This window comes from Hylobates moloch, unplaced genomic scaffold (genome assembly GCF_009828535.3).
Source record: "Hylobates moloch isolate HMO894 unplaced genomic scaffold, HMol_V3 SCAFFOLD_18, whole genome shotgun sequence".
Classification (NCBI taxonomy): domain Eukaryota; kingdom Metazoa; phylum Chordata; class Mammalia; order Primates; family Hylobatidae; genus Hylobates; species Hylobates moloch.
The window spans coordinates 4,400,093-4,415,978 of record NW_026652293.1 but is presented as its reverse complement, the minus strand read 5'-3'; the positions used below and the strand labels follow the sequence as shown (position 1 = coordinate 4,415,978).

At 49.2% G+C, this 15,886-nt stretch overlaps 1 protein-coding gene across 2 annotated transcripts in view; it reads right to left on the bottom strand.

The window, feature by feature from the left end:
* Positions 1-15,886, bottom strand: part of LAMB3 (laminin subunit beta 3) — a 92,118-nt gene that overhangs the window by 33,097 nt on the left and 43,135 nt on the right. For both annotated transcript variants that reach the window (XR_004245026.2, XM_032136600.2), the window contains exons 3-5: positions 10,220-10,504; positions 8,766-8,830; positions 7,813-7,967 (exon numbers count right to left, since the gene is read on the bottom strand). Coding sequence is in view for 1 of the 2 variants with exons in the window: in XM_032136600.2 (XP_031992491.1) it covers positions 7,813-7,967; positions 8,766-8,793 (183 nt within the window). In the remaining variant the exon portion in view is untranslated. The remainder of the gene's footprint in view (positions 1-7,812; positions 7,968-8,765; positions 8,831-10,219; positions 10,505-15,886) is intronic.

Sequence of the window (15,886 nt, the reverse complement as noted above, 5' to 3'; positions counted from 1 at the left end):
ATTGCATGGAGAAATGATTATATTATGTTTTATGAAAAAAAGCTGGGCATACACTTGCATATACATTATAATCTCAAATATATGTGTGTGTGTGAATATATATGTATATACTTCCATTTAAAGGAATGTAAAGTATTTGGAAGGAAATACACCAATATATTAAGTGAAAACATGAAGTTGCTGATATTCACCCATTTTGACCTACAAAAATGGCAACTGAATACAGTTCAACCTGATATCTCTGGGTAGTGGAATCATAGGTAACTTTTTTTCCTTCTCTGTTATTTTTTATTATGTTTAAGCTTTTTTGTTTGTTTTTTGAGACAGGGTCTCACTCTCTCACCCAGACTCTGGAGTGCAGTGCCGCTATCTCTGCTCACTGCAACCCTCTGCCTCCCAGGCTCAAGCGATTCTCCCGCCTCAGCCTCCCGAGTAGCTAGGATTACAGGAACATGCCACTATGCCCAGCTAATTTTTGTATTTTTAGTAGAGATGGGATTTCACCATGTTGGCCAGGCTGGTCTCGAACTCCTGACCTCAAATGATCCACCCACCCCAGCCTCCCAAAGTGCTGAGATTACAGGTGTGAGCCACTTGCACCCAGCTTGTTTAAACTTTTATACCTTGGATACATATTAACTTTTATATTCAGGAGAGCAAATAGTATTATAAAACAAAACCAACTAAAAATGACCAGGGTTTATTGCCCTGCTCCTCCCTCAGTCTTCACGGGGATAATCTGGGGCCCCCATGCCTTCTTCTCCTTCTGTCCACGTGTGCAGGCACTGATGGCGGGATCAGATGGCATCATAGGCTTACAAACTATGTGCTGCTTATCACAGTAACATAGCCAAAGGAGGAATTTACCTCAATCCTCGGAGACAAGCTAAGCCAACAGGCGAGACAGGTATTTTAAGTAGCTCTGCCTGTCAACGAGCTAGCAGGACAGAAGCCTGAAATGGAGCAGTTTATGGCAGAAGCCCACATGAAGACAAGCTGCTAATTTATCCTTTCCCTCTGGGCCTCAGTTTCCCTTTCTGCTTTATTCTTGTATGCTTATATGTAGGGTGCACACATTTGTAAGCATCGTGTGCATGTGTGATTCTCAGTGTGAGGCGCTTCCTCTCTCATATGTGATGTGCCCCCATCTCTCCCAGCGATGGCAGCTCTCTGCTGCAGCTGCCTCCCTCTCTGGGGTCATTTGACTGGCATTCTCCTGGCTGCATTACCTCAGAGACACAGTACTATTATCAATTCAGCCTGTCAGGCCTCCAGCCAGTTTGGCTCCTGCTTGCTCTCCAGCTGGAAAGGCTAGGCCTTCTCACTTATCCTAGAGCTTTCTAGAAGCTCAGCAGTCTGGCTGGAAGATGAACCCTCCCAGAGAGTCAGGGGAGGGCAAAGGAGCAAGAGGGCAAGAGCCAGCAGGGGCCTGAATCATGGTGGAGATGGGTGGAAAAGGAGGACACACACAAGTAAAAACTCTGAGCCTTCGCAAAATACAGAGCTAATTCTGGGGGAAAATAGGAAAACAGGCTCTGATTATGCATGGCCCAGCTCCCTCCCATGAGGAAGCCAGAGGGCTGTCTGAGTTCATCTAAGAAGCTACGGTCGGGTCATGGCCACCAGCCAGGCCCAAAAGCAAAAAAAAAAAAAAAAAAAAAAAAAAAAAAAAAATCTAGCTGCCTTCAAGAAAATACATTTCCTCCACTTCCACATTCTTGTTGGTGAAATGCAAGGGTTGAATGAGATAATAAAGCTCCATCTTGTTCTAACATGCTATTAGAATTCTTCCCTGCTCTAGCACATCAGCCCAGAAGTTAAAGGCACTCTCAGCAAGTAGACAAAGAAAGCAAGAGAAAAACAAGACATGCACCAGATGCTATCCTGGAGAAACACTTTTTCCAGCAATATGGACAGGGAGAAGGGGATCCTCGAGGCCTATGGTCAGCCAGGCCTCCATTAGAACCCACTGCAGTTCAAAAGCCTCAGCATTTCTATGTCAATGCACATGGGCAATGAAGATCAAAAGTCAGCACCTACTGCAGGCGCTGGGTAGGAGGACAGCCGTATGTGAGATACGTTCAACTTCGTCTTTTTCCTTATCACGAAGTGAAATTTTGACCAAAGCCTTAACTCAGTACAGCTGTTATTTCTATCCTAACTAAATTCAGAAATCACTCTCTGAAGCTGATTATAGAGATGATATATGCTACACACTCAAAAATTACACTGCACCAGCCTCACTCCTGAGCAGTGTACATATATTATCTTACTCCATCCTTCCAAAATCTCTGAGGTAGCTATACTACATTTACAAATGGTAGGTATCCCCATTTTGCAGATTAGGAAAGTGATAAGTTAAGAAATGTGTCCAAGCCCATAAAGTTAGCAAGGGATGAAGCACAGATTCTTATCCCACCTGTCTGACTCCAAAAGTACCTGTGCTGTTTTTTTTGTTTGTTTTTTTCCCCCTCCCTAGCATACTGGTGCTGTTCTGATTCAAGGAACGTAACAATCACTTGGCAACCACTGACAATTTCAGAGTTGGTTTTCAGGAAACTCCCTTCTTCTGCTTCACTCCACCCTGCTGGAAAGGCAACCTCAACTCCAGCACAGACATCTCCAGAAAGAGGGATGTCCCCTGGTCCTGAGTGCAGAAAGTTGGCTAGTGTGCTGGGGACCTCTACAGGTCCTGCCAGTGGCAATGGCTACAGCCCCTCATAGGGCCACACAGGCAGGGGGTAGGCCAGGAAAAGAAGCAAGGTAGGTCTGCAAGATAGTTCCCAGAGGCTTCCGCGGGCCTGGACCCCACAAGCAATGGAGTGAGAAGCCAGGCTCGCAAAGTTGTGAGGCCATCCAGGTTTGTCTTCGGGCCTTCCCATTTCACATTTCTCCTCTCTGCTTTTAACCCCACAAGCCCTACCCCTTAGCCCATAACAATTAGGACCCAAGAATCTCACATTCCACCAACCCAAGTTTTGCTTCTCTCTGATAGCAATTTTTCCCTGCAATGTCCCTTTCCATTTTCTTCTATCCCCTCAAAACAAGACTCATTCTGGGTCTCGTGGGTCCCTTTGCAAAAGTCACATCTAAGCTTCTGATAAACATACTCTTGCTGAGGGATGAATGGTAGGGTCATAGATTGATATGGTGCTTTTCTCAAGGTCGTCTGTGTTTTAAATAAGGAACTCAGTAATGCTTCATCCAAAACAGTAAACTCCCAATGTAGAGCTCTGGAAACTTTAGACCTGCTTAGAGCTTCTGGGAACCAAAAAAGCAGATATTTTGGGACGGGGGCAGTGGCTCACACCTATAATCCCAGAACTTTGGGAGGCCAAGGTGGGCGGATCTCTTGAGGTCAGGAGTTCAAGACCCGCCTGGCCAACATGGTGAAACCCTGTCTCTACTAAAAATACAAAACTTAACCGGGCATGGTGGCACATGTCTGTAATCTCAGCTACTTGGGAAGCTGAGGCAGGAGAATCACTCGAACGTGGGAAGCGGAGGTTGCAGTGAGCCGAGATCATGCCACTGTACTCCAGCCTGGGTGACAGAGCAAGACTCCGTCTCCCAAAAAAAAAAAAAAAGCAGATATTTTGGTCAGAGGCAGACTCAAAATCCCTTGTGGGTTGAGTACAGGGATCATAGTACATATACGAACACATCCTCTGCCTACGCATTAGCCTTCCTGAAAATCAAGAAAACAGACAACTGTCAAACAAAGAAAGGCAGTGGTCGTTGGAGTGTGTGTGTCAGCGGGGAGGGGGATAAGGGTGCACATACATGCATGTGCGCCTGCGCTTATTAGAGAGGAGGGACTTCCAACTGGCTACTGTTCCTCAGCTTGTTTCCAAGAGATAAAAATGACAGCTGTTTGGCTTACATAGATAATTAACCTGAGGAATGCGCTGTGTAAGACTGTTATTAAGGCAGCTGGGCAATTAAGTTTTTCCCCAGAAAGGGAGGGAACGGGGGATAAATAAAGCACTTAGGGGAGCAGACACAACACTGGAGGAGACATTGTCGGGAGCAGAAATCAGGGATGGAAAGCTTTCCGGCAAATCCGCTGGTTCTTGAGGAATGTGTGCCATCCGGGAGATGACCAAAGGGCATGGTGCAGCCCCTGCCTTCACACGCCCTGAGAGAGAACAGTGGACTCTCAGGGTCACACACAGCCCATCTGTCTCTGAGAAGCAAGCTGAGTGGCCAGAGCTGAATAAACGGCAAAGGTTGACTAACCCAACTCCTTCACTTCACACGTGGAAAAATGGTGGTTTGGAGAAGAGCCCTGACTTTCACAAGGTCACATCCCTGTTATCAGTGTCAGAACCAGAACCAGAATGAGGGAGTTTTCACCCCCAGTCTGGGGTGACTTCACTAACCATGACCGCCTGTGGATTCTTCAACAGCTCACTCTAAGTCAGATTGGCACCGATCACCTTGGGAGGCACAGAGGAGGGCAGCCCAGGGATGGGTGGATTTTAGTGAGGTATGCGAACGCATGTCCTGATCAGGGAAGAAATGCTCAGGAGTGTGATTCACAGATGGGGCAGCCTCTGCATGCGGATGCAGCCACCAGGAGGCAGGCAGGAGAGAAGGGTTGGATAGAACAGTTTGCATCTGCCAGGCACCATGCTGGTGGTCACTTTACACATTCTTTTATAGAGTGCTCATGACAACCACTGAAGCCCATTTTTCAAATGAGGTCCACGGATAGCACAGAAGTAAATGAGGGCAGGGAAGCATCACAGAATCACAGACATTTTCATCCACGCCTTGAGATTGAGGGAATAACAGTGCAGTGAGTTTTCCTAGAATCCATCTAGGAGCTGGAAGAAAGAAAGCAAGAGGCCAGGGTGATGGGACTACAGTTTCAGGCCGTTTTGGCAAAGAACAGCCTTGTCCCAACCACAGACAGTGAATGGGTCATCAAAGCAGATGAGCCCAGAAGGGCAAAGTTGGGGAGGCAGAGAAGATGCCATAAGGCAAAGCTGGCCAAGACCTATGTCCATTGCAAGGGTTGCAACATGGACCCGGAATTTACAGAAGCAAGCCCTTGAGACCAGTGGGATTCAGCAACTGAGACAGAATTGGGTAGAGGAAGACATGCAAACAGGCTAAGACCGGACCACAAAAAGGAAGCCACGCCTGGAGGCAGGGAACTAGGAGAGACAATTCTGGAACTAAAAGGAGTCTCCACTGCTCCTATAACTCCATTCTGCTGAGTCGGCCTCTGTTAGTCGGCTGGAACTGGGGCTGGGGAGTGGAGTGAGCAAGGCGGAAATGTCCAGGGGTCATAAATCTCCACCCCGTTGTCCTTGCATTCATGGCACATCAGTAGGATGTGGCACAAAAGGATCTGGTCCTGGGCTCAGGGCTCGCTGTGTCATCCCTGCGTGGAGATAGAACAGAGGCACTAGCCAGAGGCCTTGGCTTCAGGGAGGTGTATCTGTGGGAGTGGGAACTAGTAGAGAGGGCTGAGAGGGGTGATAGGGAAGGGTGAAGGGAGAGGCAGTAGGAATACAGCATTGCATTTGGCCAGCCTCATTTCTGGCTGTGGCTGTCCAGTACACCCCCTATCTCTAACTACTCAGAAAACTCAAAACACAATGTGTTTCTCTCGGCAGTCTAAGATCCCAGCACACACCCAAACCCTCCCAATAGCTCACAGGGAAAACAAGAGCCACTTCATGGGGTGTTATAAGAATTATTTGAGATAATTTATATAAAACTCTTAATATGATGCCGAGGACACATATTATATGCTTAATGAATTATAGTAGCCAATAGTATCATTTAATAACAAAATAAACTTAAAAACTGAAATTAGAACTCAGCAGAATTAAAACCTGAATTTCTAATTCTTATCACGCAGCCACCAGTGCACCCAGAGAGAGTTCAGGGTATATCTGTCCAGAGAACGAAAAGGGAGTCTCTATGCCTTTAGTATTTATCTTCATTGCTGAAACCCATGGCTTCTGCGAAGGGTAGGCATGTAGTAGTGAGGGAAAGAGAAATGAAACAAGACAGAGAGGTGGAAGATGGGGGAGAGATGCTGATTGTCAGCAGTCGGCTCATTGCCAAAGAATGTTAGGGAAAAGGAGGGACCCTAAAGACCACCTCATCTAATACTCACTTACAGAAAAGGACAGCAAGGCTTAGACAGGGGTAATCTTTTGCCCAAGGTCACACCTCAAGTCAGTGGCAGACCTGAAATTACACACTACACTAAAGATACTCCCTGCCATCCTCTATTCTTTCCAAAAGGCTAGATAAATTTATTCCCCTTTAGAAAAAAAAGAAGAAACAGCCAGTGCTTCTCAGCTTTCACAGCAGAAAAATAGCTGAGATTTATCCATCCCCAGGATTGCAAAAGTCTAGACTTCTGTTTTATAAGCACTCTGTTTTGCTCTCAAGGGGCTACTCAGGAGCAGAGAAGACAGTTGGCTTCCTGGGGCATCAGAGAGGCAGAGGGCAGGCCAGTGTGAAACCAAAAGCCCCAGGCCTGGAGGAGGAGAGACTTTTCAGACAGGATTGGGATCAAGGGTACATCCCAACATAGGTGTCTCTGACCTCTCCTTGCCTCCCCTCCCAAAATGCAAGTCAGCCTGAGAAAGGAAATCGGCAGAGGTCTCCCTGAAATGTTTAGATATGGGCTCATAATTTGGAGGTTATGGGTGGAGGGAACAGCCAAAATCACTCTGTTGCCTAAAAAAAAAATTTTTTTTTAATTTTTATTTTTTTAAAAATTCAATACTCAATACTGCCAGGTCCCCTGATGCTCATGGAGTAATCTAGACCCACAGGGAGTCCTGGCTAGGACTGGCCATCTTACCCAACCCTGTCAAATGGGCTTCCCCACATCCAAGTGGGTGAGATGCAAAAACCACAGCCATCTCTGCTCAGTGACTCCAGTCATTTCCCTATACCATCTGTGACTAAAATAGCCAAGAGAACACAGGGACTAGAAGGGTAGTGAGGCCCAGAGGCCATATCAGATACCACCTTCCACAGCCCAGAAGACAAGGGCAGCCTGGAAAGGGGACAGATAACCCCGGTCTCTTTCCCCAAAAGGCTGCAGCAACTCGGGACAAATCACTCCCTTATCCATTCCCTTGTTCAAGCAAAATGGCCAAATGAGGCAGCTGGTAGACAAGAAAACACTGAGTGATTTCAACTTTGGTAAAGAAAGATTCCACCAAAGTTCCTACAAAAAAAAGACCCAGAGGCAAATTAGAAGAAAAATACAACAGCTGTTTGTAAAAGCCATGCCTAACAGGCAATGTTAGTCATAGCTCAAAGCATCGTGTTTCTGGATTTGATCCAACTTACATCTGAGCCTCTGACCCTGCTGGATAAGCTCAAGTCACTTCCTCATCTATCTCACTGACCATGGCACAGCTCAGTTCCCGCCATGGCAAGAACACAGTTCGGCCCACACATCCCAGCACCAAATAACACATGAGGCTCCGTACACCTAAAGGGCCAGTGTTTGGCCTGTTTGCCTATTCCCAAGACTTGAAAGACTATCCTGCCCGTGCCCAAGGACTGAGAAAAGACTCTGTGTCATCTCAGAGAGATAAGAGAGAAATGAGCTATTTAGTTAATTCTGAGTACATTTCCTCTTGCCCAACCAACAGGTAAATTCCTTAGAGGCAAGGATCTGGCCTTATACTTTTACTGCACTCCCCAGTCCACGTAGTGCACAGGGCTTGGCCTGCACCAAGTACATTCTAAGTATTCAGTGGACAAATGGCAGCTCACACACCCCTCCCATCCCGCCTTCCTCTAGTCTTGGGAAGTAGGGCCTACCTCGCCATACTGGGTGCAGTAGGTCTCAGGCTTGGTCAGTCCACAGGTAGATGAAGCTCGGAGAAAGCGGGTCCTCCCAACAAGCAGGTCCCCGACAGGTGGATAGCAGGCCCCACGGGAGCAGTCTTGCTGGGCACGCAGGAGGCCAGGCAAGGCTGAAATCACAGGGATGCGTGATGGTACAGTTCAGAAAGAGAGGGACCTCGCAGGCCACCCCAGTATCTTTCAGGGAAGCTGACATTAGCAAGATTATATCCTCTCCCTCACTCAAGCTTCCACTCGCTGCTGGTGGTAATAATTGCAGTATTGATACTGTTATCTTTTGAAAGTTGATTTCATATTCTAGAACTCAAAACTTGAAAAGGAGAAGAGGAGAAACACTGGCAACCAAAAACCATAGATGACCCTAAAATATGGCTTTTAGAACCAGACTGGAGACATAGACTCGGCCGTCATGACAAGGTCTGCAGCTCTTTCCACCTGCATCGTGGCCTCTGTCAGTAGCCCAGAGGAGGGCTGACTGCTGAGCCATTGGCGGAACATTAAGAAAGGCCTGCATTCATTCTGCTCCTTTATCTTCAAAGCTGCCCCAGCCGCACTTTGTGAGTGCCCAGCTACAATTCACTGGAAAACAGGAACTTAAGCCACAGTGGCTCTGGAACCAGCTTGAGAAAGGATGGGAAACTGTGGAGAGCACTCAGGAAACCACAAACCACCCTCAGATAAGAATAAGAAGACATTTGGGAGCCTTTCCAGAGTGGCAGAGAATCGTCTTCCCCAAAGGCCCAAAGGAATGGAGAAATCTCACAGGTGTCCCCAGTAGACAAGTATTCCCAACTGAAGGGACTACAGGTGGCAGGTGATGCCCACCCTTTGGGAAGCTCTCCTCCTCCCTGTGGCTGTCGCCTCCCTGCCATATAACAGGGCCTGGAAGGATAGGAAGGGGTACTTACCGAAAGACAAGAGGAAGAGTGGTGTCATCTTCAGCCAATGGGGTGATCCCCAGAGAGGACCTTACCTAGGACACAGCAAAGCAACCTGGGTACAATAGTGCAAACCCCTAGAGCACACAAGCCCTTTTTCTTTTCTGTTTTGAGGCTCAAGTTTTTTTCAGAAGTCTTTACTTAGGGTCCTGATCTAGGACACTTGGAGCAGCAGATACATTTGTAGCTTGGAAAATGCTGGAGCTCTAGACCCTTGTCTCAAGTGGCATGAGACTCACAGGGTGCCCTGGGAAAATCCCATCCCTTCCCAGACTCCAGCTTCCTCCTCTAAAATGGATGGGAAGGAGTGTGGACCCTGCCCTACTCCACATGGCCATAAGGACAACGTGGGGAGCAGGAAAAGGCTGGACCCTTTGCAGGAGAAAAGCTGTAGGAAGTGCCAAGACCTAGTTCCCGCCCCGAGAGAGAGGGCTGGCTTTTCTCAGGGTCCAGACCAGCAGCCTCAACCCAGCCCCACCCAAAGTGAATGAGTCAGAGTGGCCGACAGCCTGGAGGCAAGCCTTCTCCTGCCATGGGCATGGCCTCCAGTACCATTCAGGGCCACGTTGAGTTTGAGGCTTTGTGCCCACAATTCTGGGATGCGACAGGGAGAGATGTATGGCTGTCTTTAACAAGTGAGTGAGGATTTCTTCTGAAAGAGAAGCAACCCAAAATGTCTTCAATGATGGGCTAGGGCTCCACAAGACGGGTGGGGCTGGGAGGTCACAAAGCAGGGATTCTGAAGGAGGCTGGGGAAGGATGCTCGAAAGCCACTGTGGGGTCCCAGAGGCAGGCCTGCCTTGTGGAAACATGCCCCACCCTTGCTCATGCAGTGACCCCCTCTGCCTTGAATTGGATGTTCACTCTGTTCCAATGACAACCACAAACCCTTTTGGCTGGGGTGGAGGGCTGCGGGCTTGGCAAGGCAGGGGCAGGGTGGGGAACTGAGGACATTCCTGGCATCTTTAAATTATAGATCCTAATGCTTCAAAATCATTCCTTCCAATCCTTCTCCTAAAAGAGTCATGGGCCCAGGGAGGGAACATGTGGCCTGAGGTTCCACAGCTAACGATGGCCTAAGAGAGACCCATCTTCTGACTTTCGTCCAGTGCTTTCTCAGCTTTCCCGCCCCCCTACTGAAAATCCCCCTGGAAGTAGGCATTCTGAGCCAGGCCAGCCCACCCTTTTCACTTCTCTTTTATGCTCAACCCCGGATCTGAACCTGCTTTCTTCTAAGCCACTGAGGTGCTTATCAAATGTGAAAAAGAAATCAAAACTGTAGCAGACATTTTAACCTAGCTCACCTGAGTGAGCTCCCAGGAAGAGGAATAAATCAGGCCCTGCAACCAGGCCCCAGGCATCCAGAGATACAGTCCTCCTCCCACATCTGGCCCGCACCAGGCAGGTAAAGACAGGTAACATACCTTGCTGTGTGTTCTGCCGTTCTTTCTCCAGATCGCTTGAAAGCTCCTCTTGAATGTGGGGGTCTCCCCTCCTGGCTCCAGGTTTTTAAACAACAGCCTCACCTCTGGAGACTCCCTGGCTGGGTGTAGCCCCACCGCAGGGCGGGTCTCAGGAATCTAGCAGCCGTCACACCCATCGGTCGTCACTGCACCTCCACCTCCCAGGACGGGACTGGGCAAGTGGGTTGGTCGGTCGGTCCCAGAGGCCTTGCAGTGAGCTCCACAATGCCCGCCTGCCTGTGGGGGCTGCAAGGTGCACCACAAACAGAAAGCACCAGGCACATGTAAGTGATCATCAGAGACCAGGATTCACAGGGTGGGGAAGGGCCCTTGCATTTGTGCCAGGCAACGAACTCAGCATTTTCCCAAGGCCAGCAGGCATCAGCTTCTTCTTGTGACCTGGACCACCCCAGACAGAAGATCAGGCAGAGAACACAAAGATTAGGGCTTATATAGAGAGTTAAAGCCCCAGATATGTCACTGGGCTGGAAGGTGAGAAGACTCAAACATCCAGGACCCTGGAAAGCACCATTCCCCTCCCCAGCGAAAAAAAAAAATGAAAAATCCCAGCTTCTTAGGGAATTTGGAGGATCCTTAAAAGGCAAGGTTCGTCAGGAAGGATTCAAAGCTCAACTCATCCAAGGAAAGCTTAAGAGAAATGAGCAGAGTAACTAAATGGCTCGCCTCCAGCTCCCTCCACAGAGTTGGCAGGCAGCCCTGGGACAGGTAGCTGCCTGTGAGTCACTCCTCCCACCTGTGGGGAGGGTTAGTCTCCTAGCCCTTCCCTCCCTGGGCAGGAATGCCTGCCTGGAGGGCCAGAAAACAGCCCTGACCACAAGTGGTGGAAGGAAAGGCTGAAGCATAGCTTGACTGACAAAGTCAAAACAGACTTTCCCTGGCCTCCTGCCAGGCCTGAGAACACAGCTTCTTTTGTGGGCTCCTTGCTCAGGGCTCCTGGGCTTCAGGCCACTGTAAATGGAAGTGGCAGGTCCAAATTGAGAGGCTGGTCTCACAGGACACTCTTTCCCCCAGGTTAGGGTTGGAGAGCTTTTAGGGAAACCTGGAGGGTCAACCAGTCCATATCTTGGCCCTGGAGAGCCTGCACTGGCACCATTTTGGAATGCTAGGACCTCAAAGTTGCTATTTAAAGGAGCTTCTTAACTACTATTCCACTTTGTCAGTGTCTCCTAAACAGAAAGTTCTCTACCATTGGAGGGTTATGTCCAAGAAATTGGCTTGAAGACACTTAAGGGGGAAATGTAGAATTTTGTGGATTAAATTGGGCATTTCTAACCCTCAGATTCTAATTTAGCATAAGTTCAGGTAGGCAGAAGAAATAGTGTAATTAGCAAGTGGGCAGTAAGTTGTTGATGTAAGTTGATGCATAATTGATATTCCAATAAATGTTAGAGTCTTGCCCCCTATTAAGCATTCCAGTGAAATCTAGCTCAACTCAGCAAGTAAGGGTCAGTAGAAGCAGTGTCCCTTCAACACAGAGACCTCCCTGAAGTCCCCCACAGAGAAAGGTCAGCTCTGACACTGACACACCTGTGTTTTCAGTTCTCCCACCTGGTGGTCTCTTTCTCTCCACTTCCCCAACTCCCTGAACTCAGAGCGCTCAGGAAACTTTCGCCCTCTGCCCATCACCAGAGGATGTGACAAAGAACTCATTAATAATTAACTCTGCAGAAGAGAGCAGGTGTTGCAACCCCAGATCCTCAGAGGAGACAAGGCAGGGCAGGTGTGCGGTGGGCCTCACCATGAGTAGCTGGGGCCCCTTAAATCCCCCTCCTCCTCCCTTTATCTGAGGCCATGAGCTCAGGTAAATACATATGCGGTGTCTCAGACTTCACAGGCTTGGGCAGGTCCTGGAGTGGTTTGGCTTCGCAGGAGGGACATGCCAATTGCTGTGCTTGGCTCTGCCCCGACACTCCCGGCAAAGTCCAGGAAGCTGTTTATGCAGACCCCCAAGAGCAGCCCAGCCAGCCTCACTCCTGAGGGACGCTGATCATTTCCAAGTAGGGATCCAGTCCCCTGAGAACTCCAGGGCTCCAGGCACAAGCTCTGGAACTTCAGAACCCAATTTGTTCAGTCAAGTAGCCTAAAATAGAGCCTGAGGCCAGATCAGGGTCCGGCTAAGATTAAAGCTTTGTGGTACTGTGGCTCGAGCCCCTCAGCCTCCCCTGTGTGCATACCTTACCTCTCTCCCTGTGCCCATCCTCCTGTATCAGAGCACTTATCTGCCCTAGAGCCTTGGCTTATTAAAATGTGTGCTCAGGAAAGTGGCTAGTGAAGTCACCCCAGACTTCAGTGTCCCTCAAACCTCATTACTCCATTAGCAAATTCGGTCAGCTCCCCCTTCCAATAATAATCAGAATCTACTTCTGCCCTCCTGGCCTGAGCCTCTCTTCCTGGGACGTCTGCAACAGCCTCCTCACTGATACACGGTCAAGTCCTAACACAGCAGGTTATGTACCCCCAGCTCAGAATCCTCACATGCCCCTATCCCACTCAGGGCCAAGGCCAGAGCTTTTTCAGAGTCGAGGGACCCTACACCACCTTCCTCCCATTATTCTTCACCTCTACTACAATGGCCTCGATCCCTGTCTTAGCTCAGGCTTAGGGCTTTGGCTCCAGCTGCTTCTGCTGCCTGGAACGCTCTTGTCCCTAGATATCTACAAAGCTAACTCTCTGACCTCTTTCAAAGTCTTTGTTCAGATCCTAACTTCTCAATGAGGCCTACCCTAAACACACTATTAAAATTACAGCCAACTTCCCTGCCCCATCCCTGTCCCCCATCCTAGCGCTCCTAACCCCACCTACCCTATATTTTGGTGAGTTATTTATTTACTTATTTGGTAGGGGGGGGCATCACTTACCAGCTTCTAACCAACTATATAATTTATCTACTTATCATGCTTATTTTCTGTCTCTTCCCAACTAGAATGTAATATCCAAGAAGGCAGAGATCTCTATCTTATTCACTACTGTTTTCCAAGTGCCTGGCACATAGTAGGTGCTCAATACTTGTGGAATGAATGGATCCACACTAAAGTACAAACAATTGATATAGTTCAATGCATCCCCCGTGCCTTTTATGTGTAGTTGCATTCTCGGAGGGGACAATCCAGGCTTTGGGCACTGGGATGGATTACTAATAGTGGAAATTCATGTATCAGCCAGAGTGCGGAGGTCTTTTTTGAGGCACCTATCTCCAATTACAGAAATGTCACCATATTGACAGAGGCAGTCTCGTTCTTTGCCTGCTTCTCAGTCATTTCTGGCAATGTCTCTGACAGGGTGTGGGGGTGGCATTATAAGCTACTGTGTCTATTATCCATCTGTCAGGCTCAAACCGTCCAAGTTGCTAGGGAGATCAGCCAAGATCTGCTCAATCAGAGATCAGGGATAGGGAACAAAGGAAGGAGGAAGAAAAGGAGAGAGAAGAGGTTCAGGGGGCACAGGAGAACCTGGTCCAGGCTGTGACTCTCAGGTGTTGGAGGAAGGGGCACCAGGTGACTCAAGCTCAGGCCACACCTGAATACAGTGAATCATGGCTGAGTCCTCGTCTGTGGGACAGGGTGGACTCCAGAACAGCCCTGGGGATTTGCCATGTGACTAAAGCTAGCGTTGCCCTGCACCACAACACAACTGCTCAGCTGTCCAGACAACTGGTCACACTCTTCTCTGTGCCTCCCCAGGAACCAGGGAGAGAAAGCGGGCCTGGGTGAGTTACGGAGGCACAGAAAGGAGCCCAGCCTCAGGAGAGGGGAGGCTAAGCAGGACAGAAGCCTCCTGTCATGAGTGACTCTTTCATAGCCCTTCTCCTCTCCCCACCCTCACCTATCCAACCTGAATGTTCACCCAGTGGACAACTGTGCGTACAGCTTGAGCCCGAGGGCTGGGAACAATCAGGCAATCAGCCTAAAATCACTACAGCTGACGTCTGCTGAGTGCTTGCAGTGCCCAGGCACTGTTCTGAGCCCTTTGCATGTATCCACTCACTTAATACCCACCACAGCTCTGTGGGGATAGACAATTATCTTTATCTTGCAGACAAAGAAAATGAGGCACATTTTCGATAACTTGGTCTTGGCTAGTAACTGGGGATTTGAGCCCAGGCCATTTTGCTCCAGCACGCATATTCTTAACCATTACACGGGGCCGAAGATGGGCCATATCGCCTGAACTCCCAGAGTCCACCCTGGCTAATCCTTAGCCAGAGTCCACCAGACTCTGGACCCCATGTCTCCCAATGTCTAAAAACTCCTCTTTGTTGGCCAGGCGCGGTAGCTCACGCCTGTAATCCCAGCACTTTGGGAGGCCAAGGCGGTTGGATAACTTGAGGTCAGGAGTTCAAGACCAGCCTGGCCAACATGATGAAACCCTGTCTCTACTAAAAACACAAAAATTAGCTGGGCATGGTGGTGGGTGCCTATAATCCCAGCTACTAGGGAGGCTGAGGCAGGAGAATTGCTTGAACCCGGGAGGTGGATGTTGCAGTGAGCCAAGATTGGGCCACTGCACTCCTGCCTGGGTGACAGAGTGAGACCCTGTCTTAAAACAACAACAACAACGAAAAAAAAAAAACCTCCTCTTTGTGCCCTTGTTCCAAACCTAGAAGCACTGATACCGTCTAGGGGCTCCAGGAGTGACACTGATGCTGTACAGACATCTAGAACAAACCCCACCAGGTGCTGCCTCCTTATTTGTTTTCCTTATTGACAACCTCTCTTGTATGGGTACAGATGGAGAAGGTGCTGGCCTCCAGTTCTTTCATCTCAGAGGCTCCAGCACATACCAGCAGGGTTTCCTCCCTCATACCAACAGGGGTGGCTCTGACTAAGGACAGGAGCACGCCAGGAGGCGTGGGAAGACAGAAGGTGACCGCAACATTCTGGTGAGCTGACAAGGTGAAGCAGAGGGCATGATGAGAGGATGACACAACTTCCCCTTTGCCAAAGGAAGGAGATCCCCTGCCCTGACGTCAAGAGCCTGGGCCACCTCACAGGCTGCAGCTTCTTCTGCTCTGTCTCCCAGTGTGCCCTCCAAATGGCCCAGCCCTCCTGAGGGGTACAGCCCAGTACAGCCTACCGCCTGGTGGAGCCATATGCTAGCCCATGGCTGGCTGGCTCCCAGAGAATAGAGAAGAATCTTTTCATTCTTACCACCTCTATCCCCTCCCATATTTCCCAACATTCCTCTGGCAGACAGGCTGGCCTATCACCACGCCCCCTCCTCTAACCCCAATCACCTCTGTCTCTATTCTGTGATTCTATTTGGTCATTGACCTCTGGGGATTAGGTTATTGGGATCTAAGTCCAACCTCTGTGACCTTTGGATAACATTTGCCATGTGTAGTTGGCCATGTGGCCATGGCCCAGCCTCCGTGAGAGGAGACATATGCCTGTCTGAAGGGGCACCTAGCCACGTGGCATGCTAGGTCTGACAGGTAGGGAGCTTCTGGGAAAGAAGGAGGGAAAGCAATGGCTGAGAGTGAGCTGGGGCTTTTGTGTCCTGAAATCTGCTCTTGAAGCCCTCACAGGGCTGCCCCACAGGACTTTCAAATTCTAAATATGATCCCTGAAGGGGCTACGAGACAGACAAACTAAGTGTCCTAACGTTTAA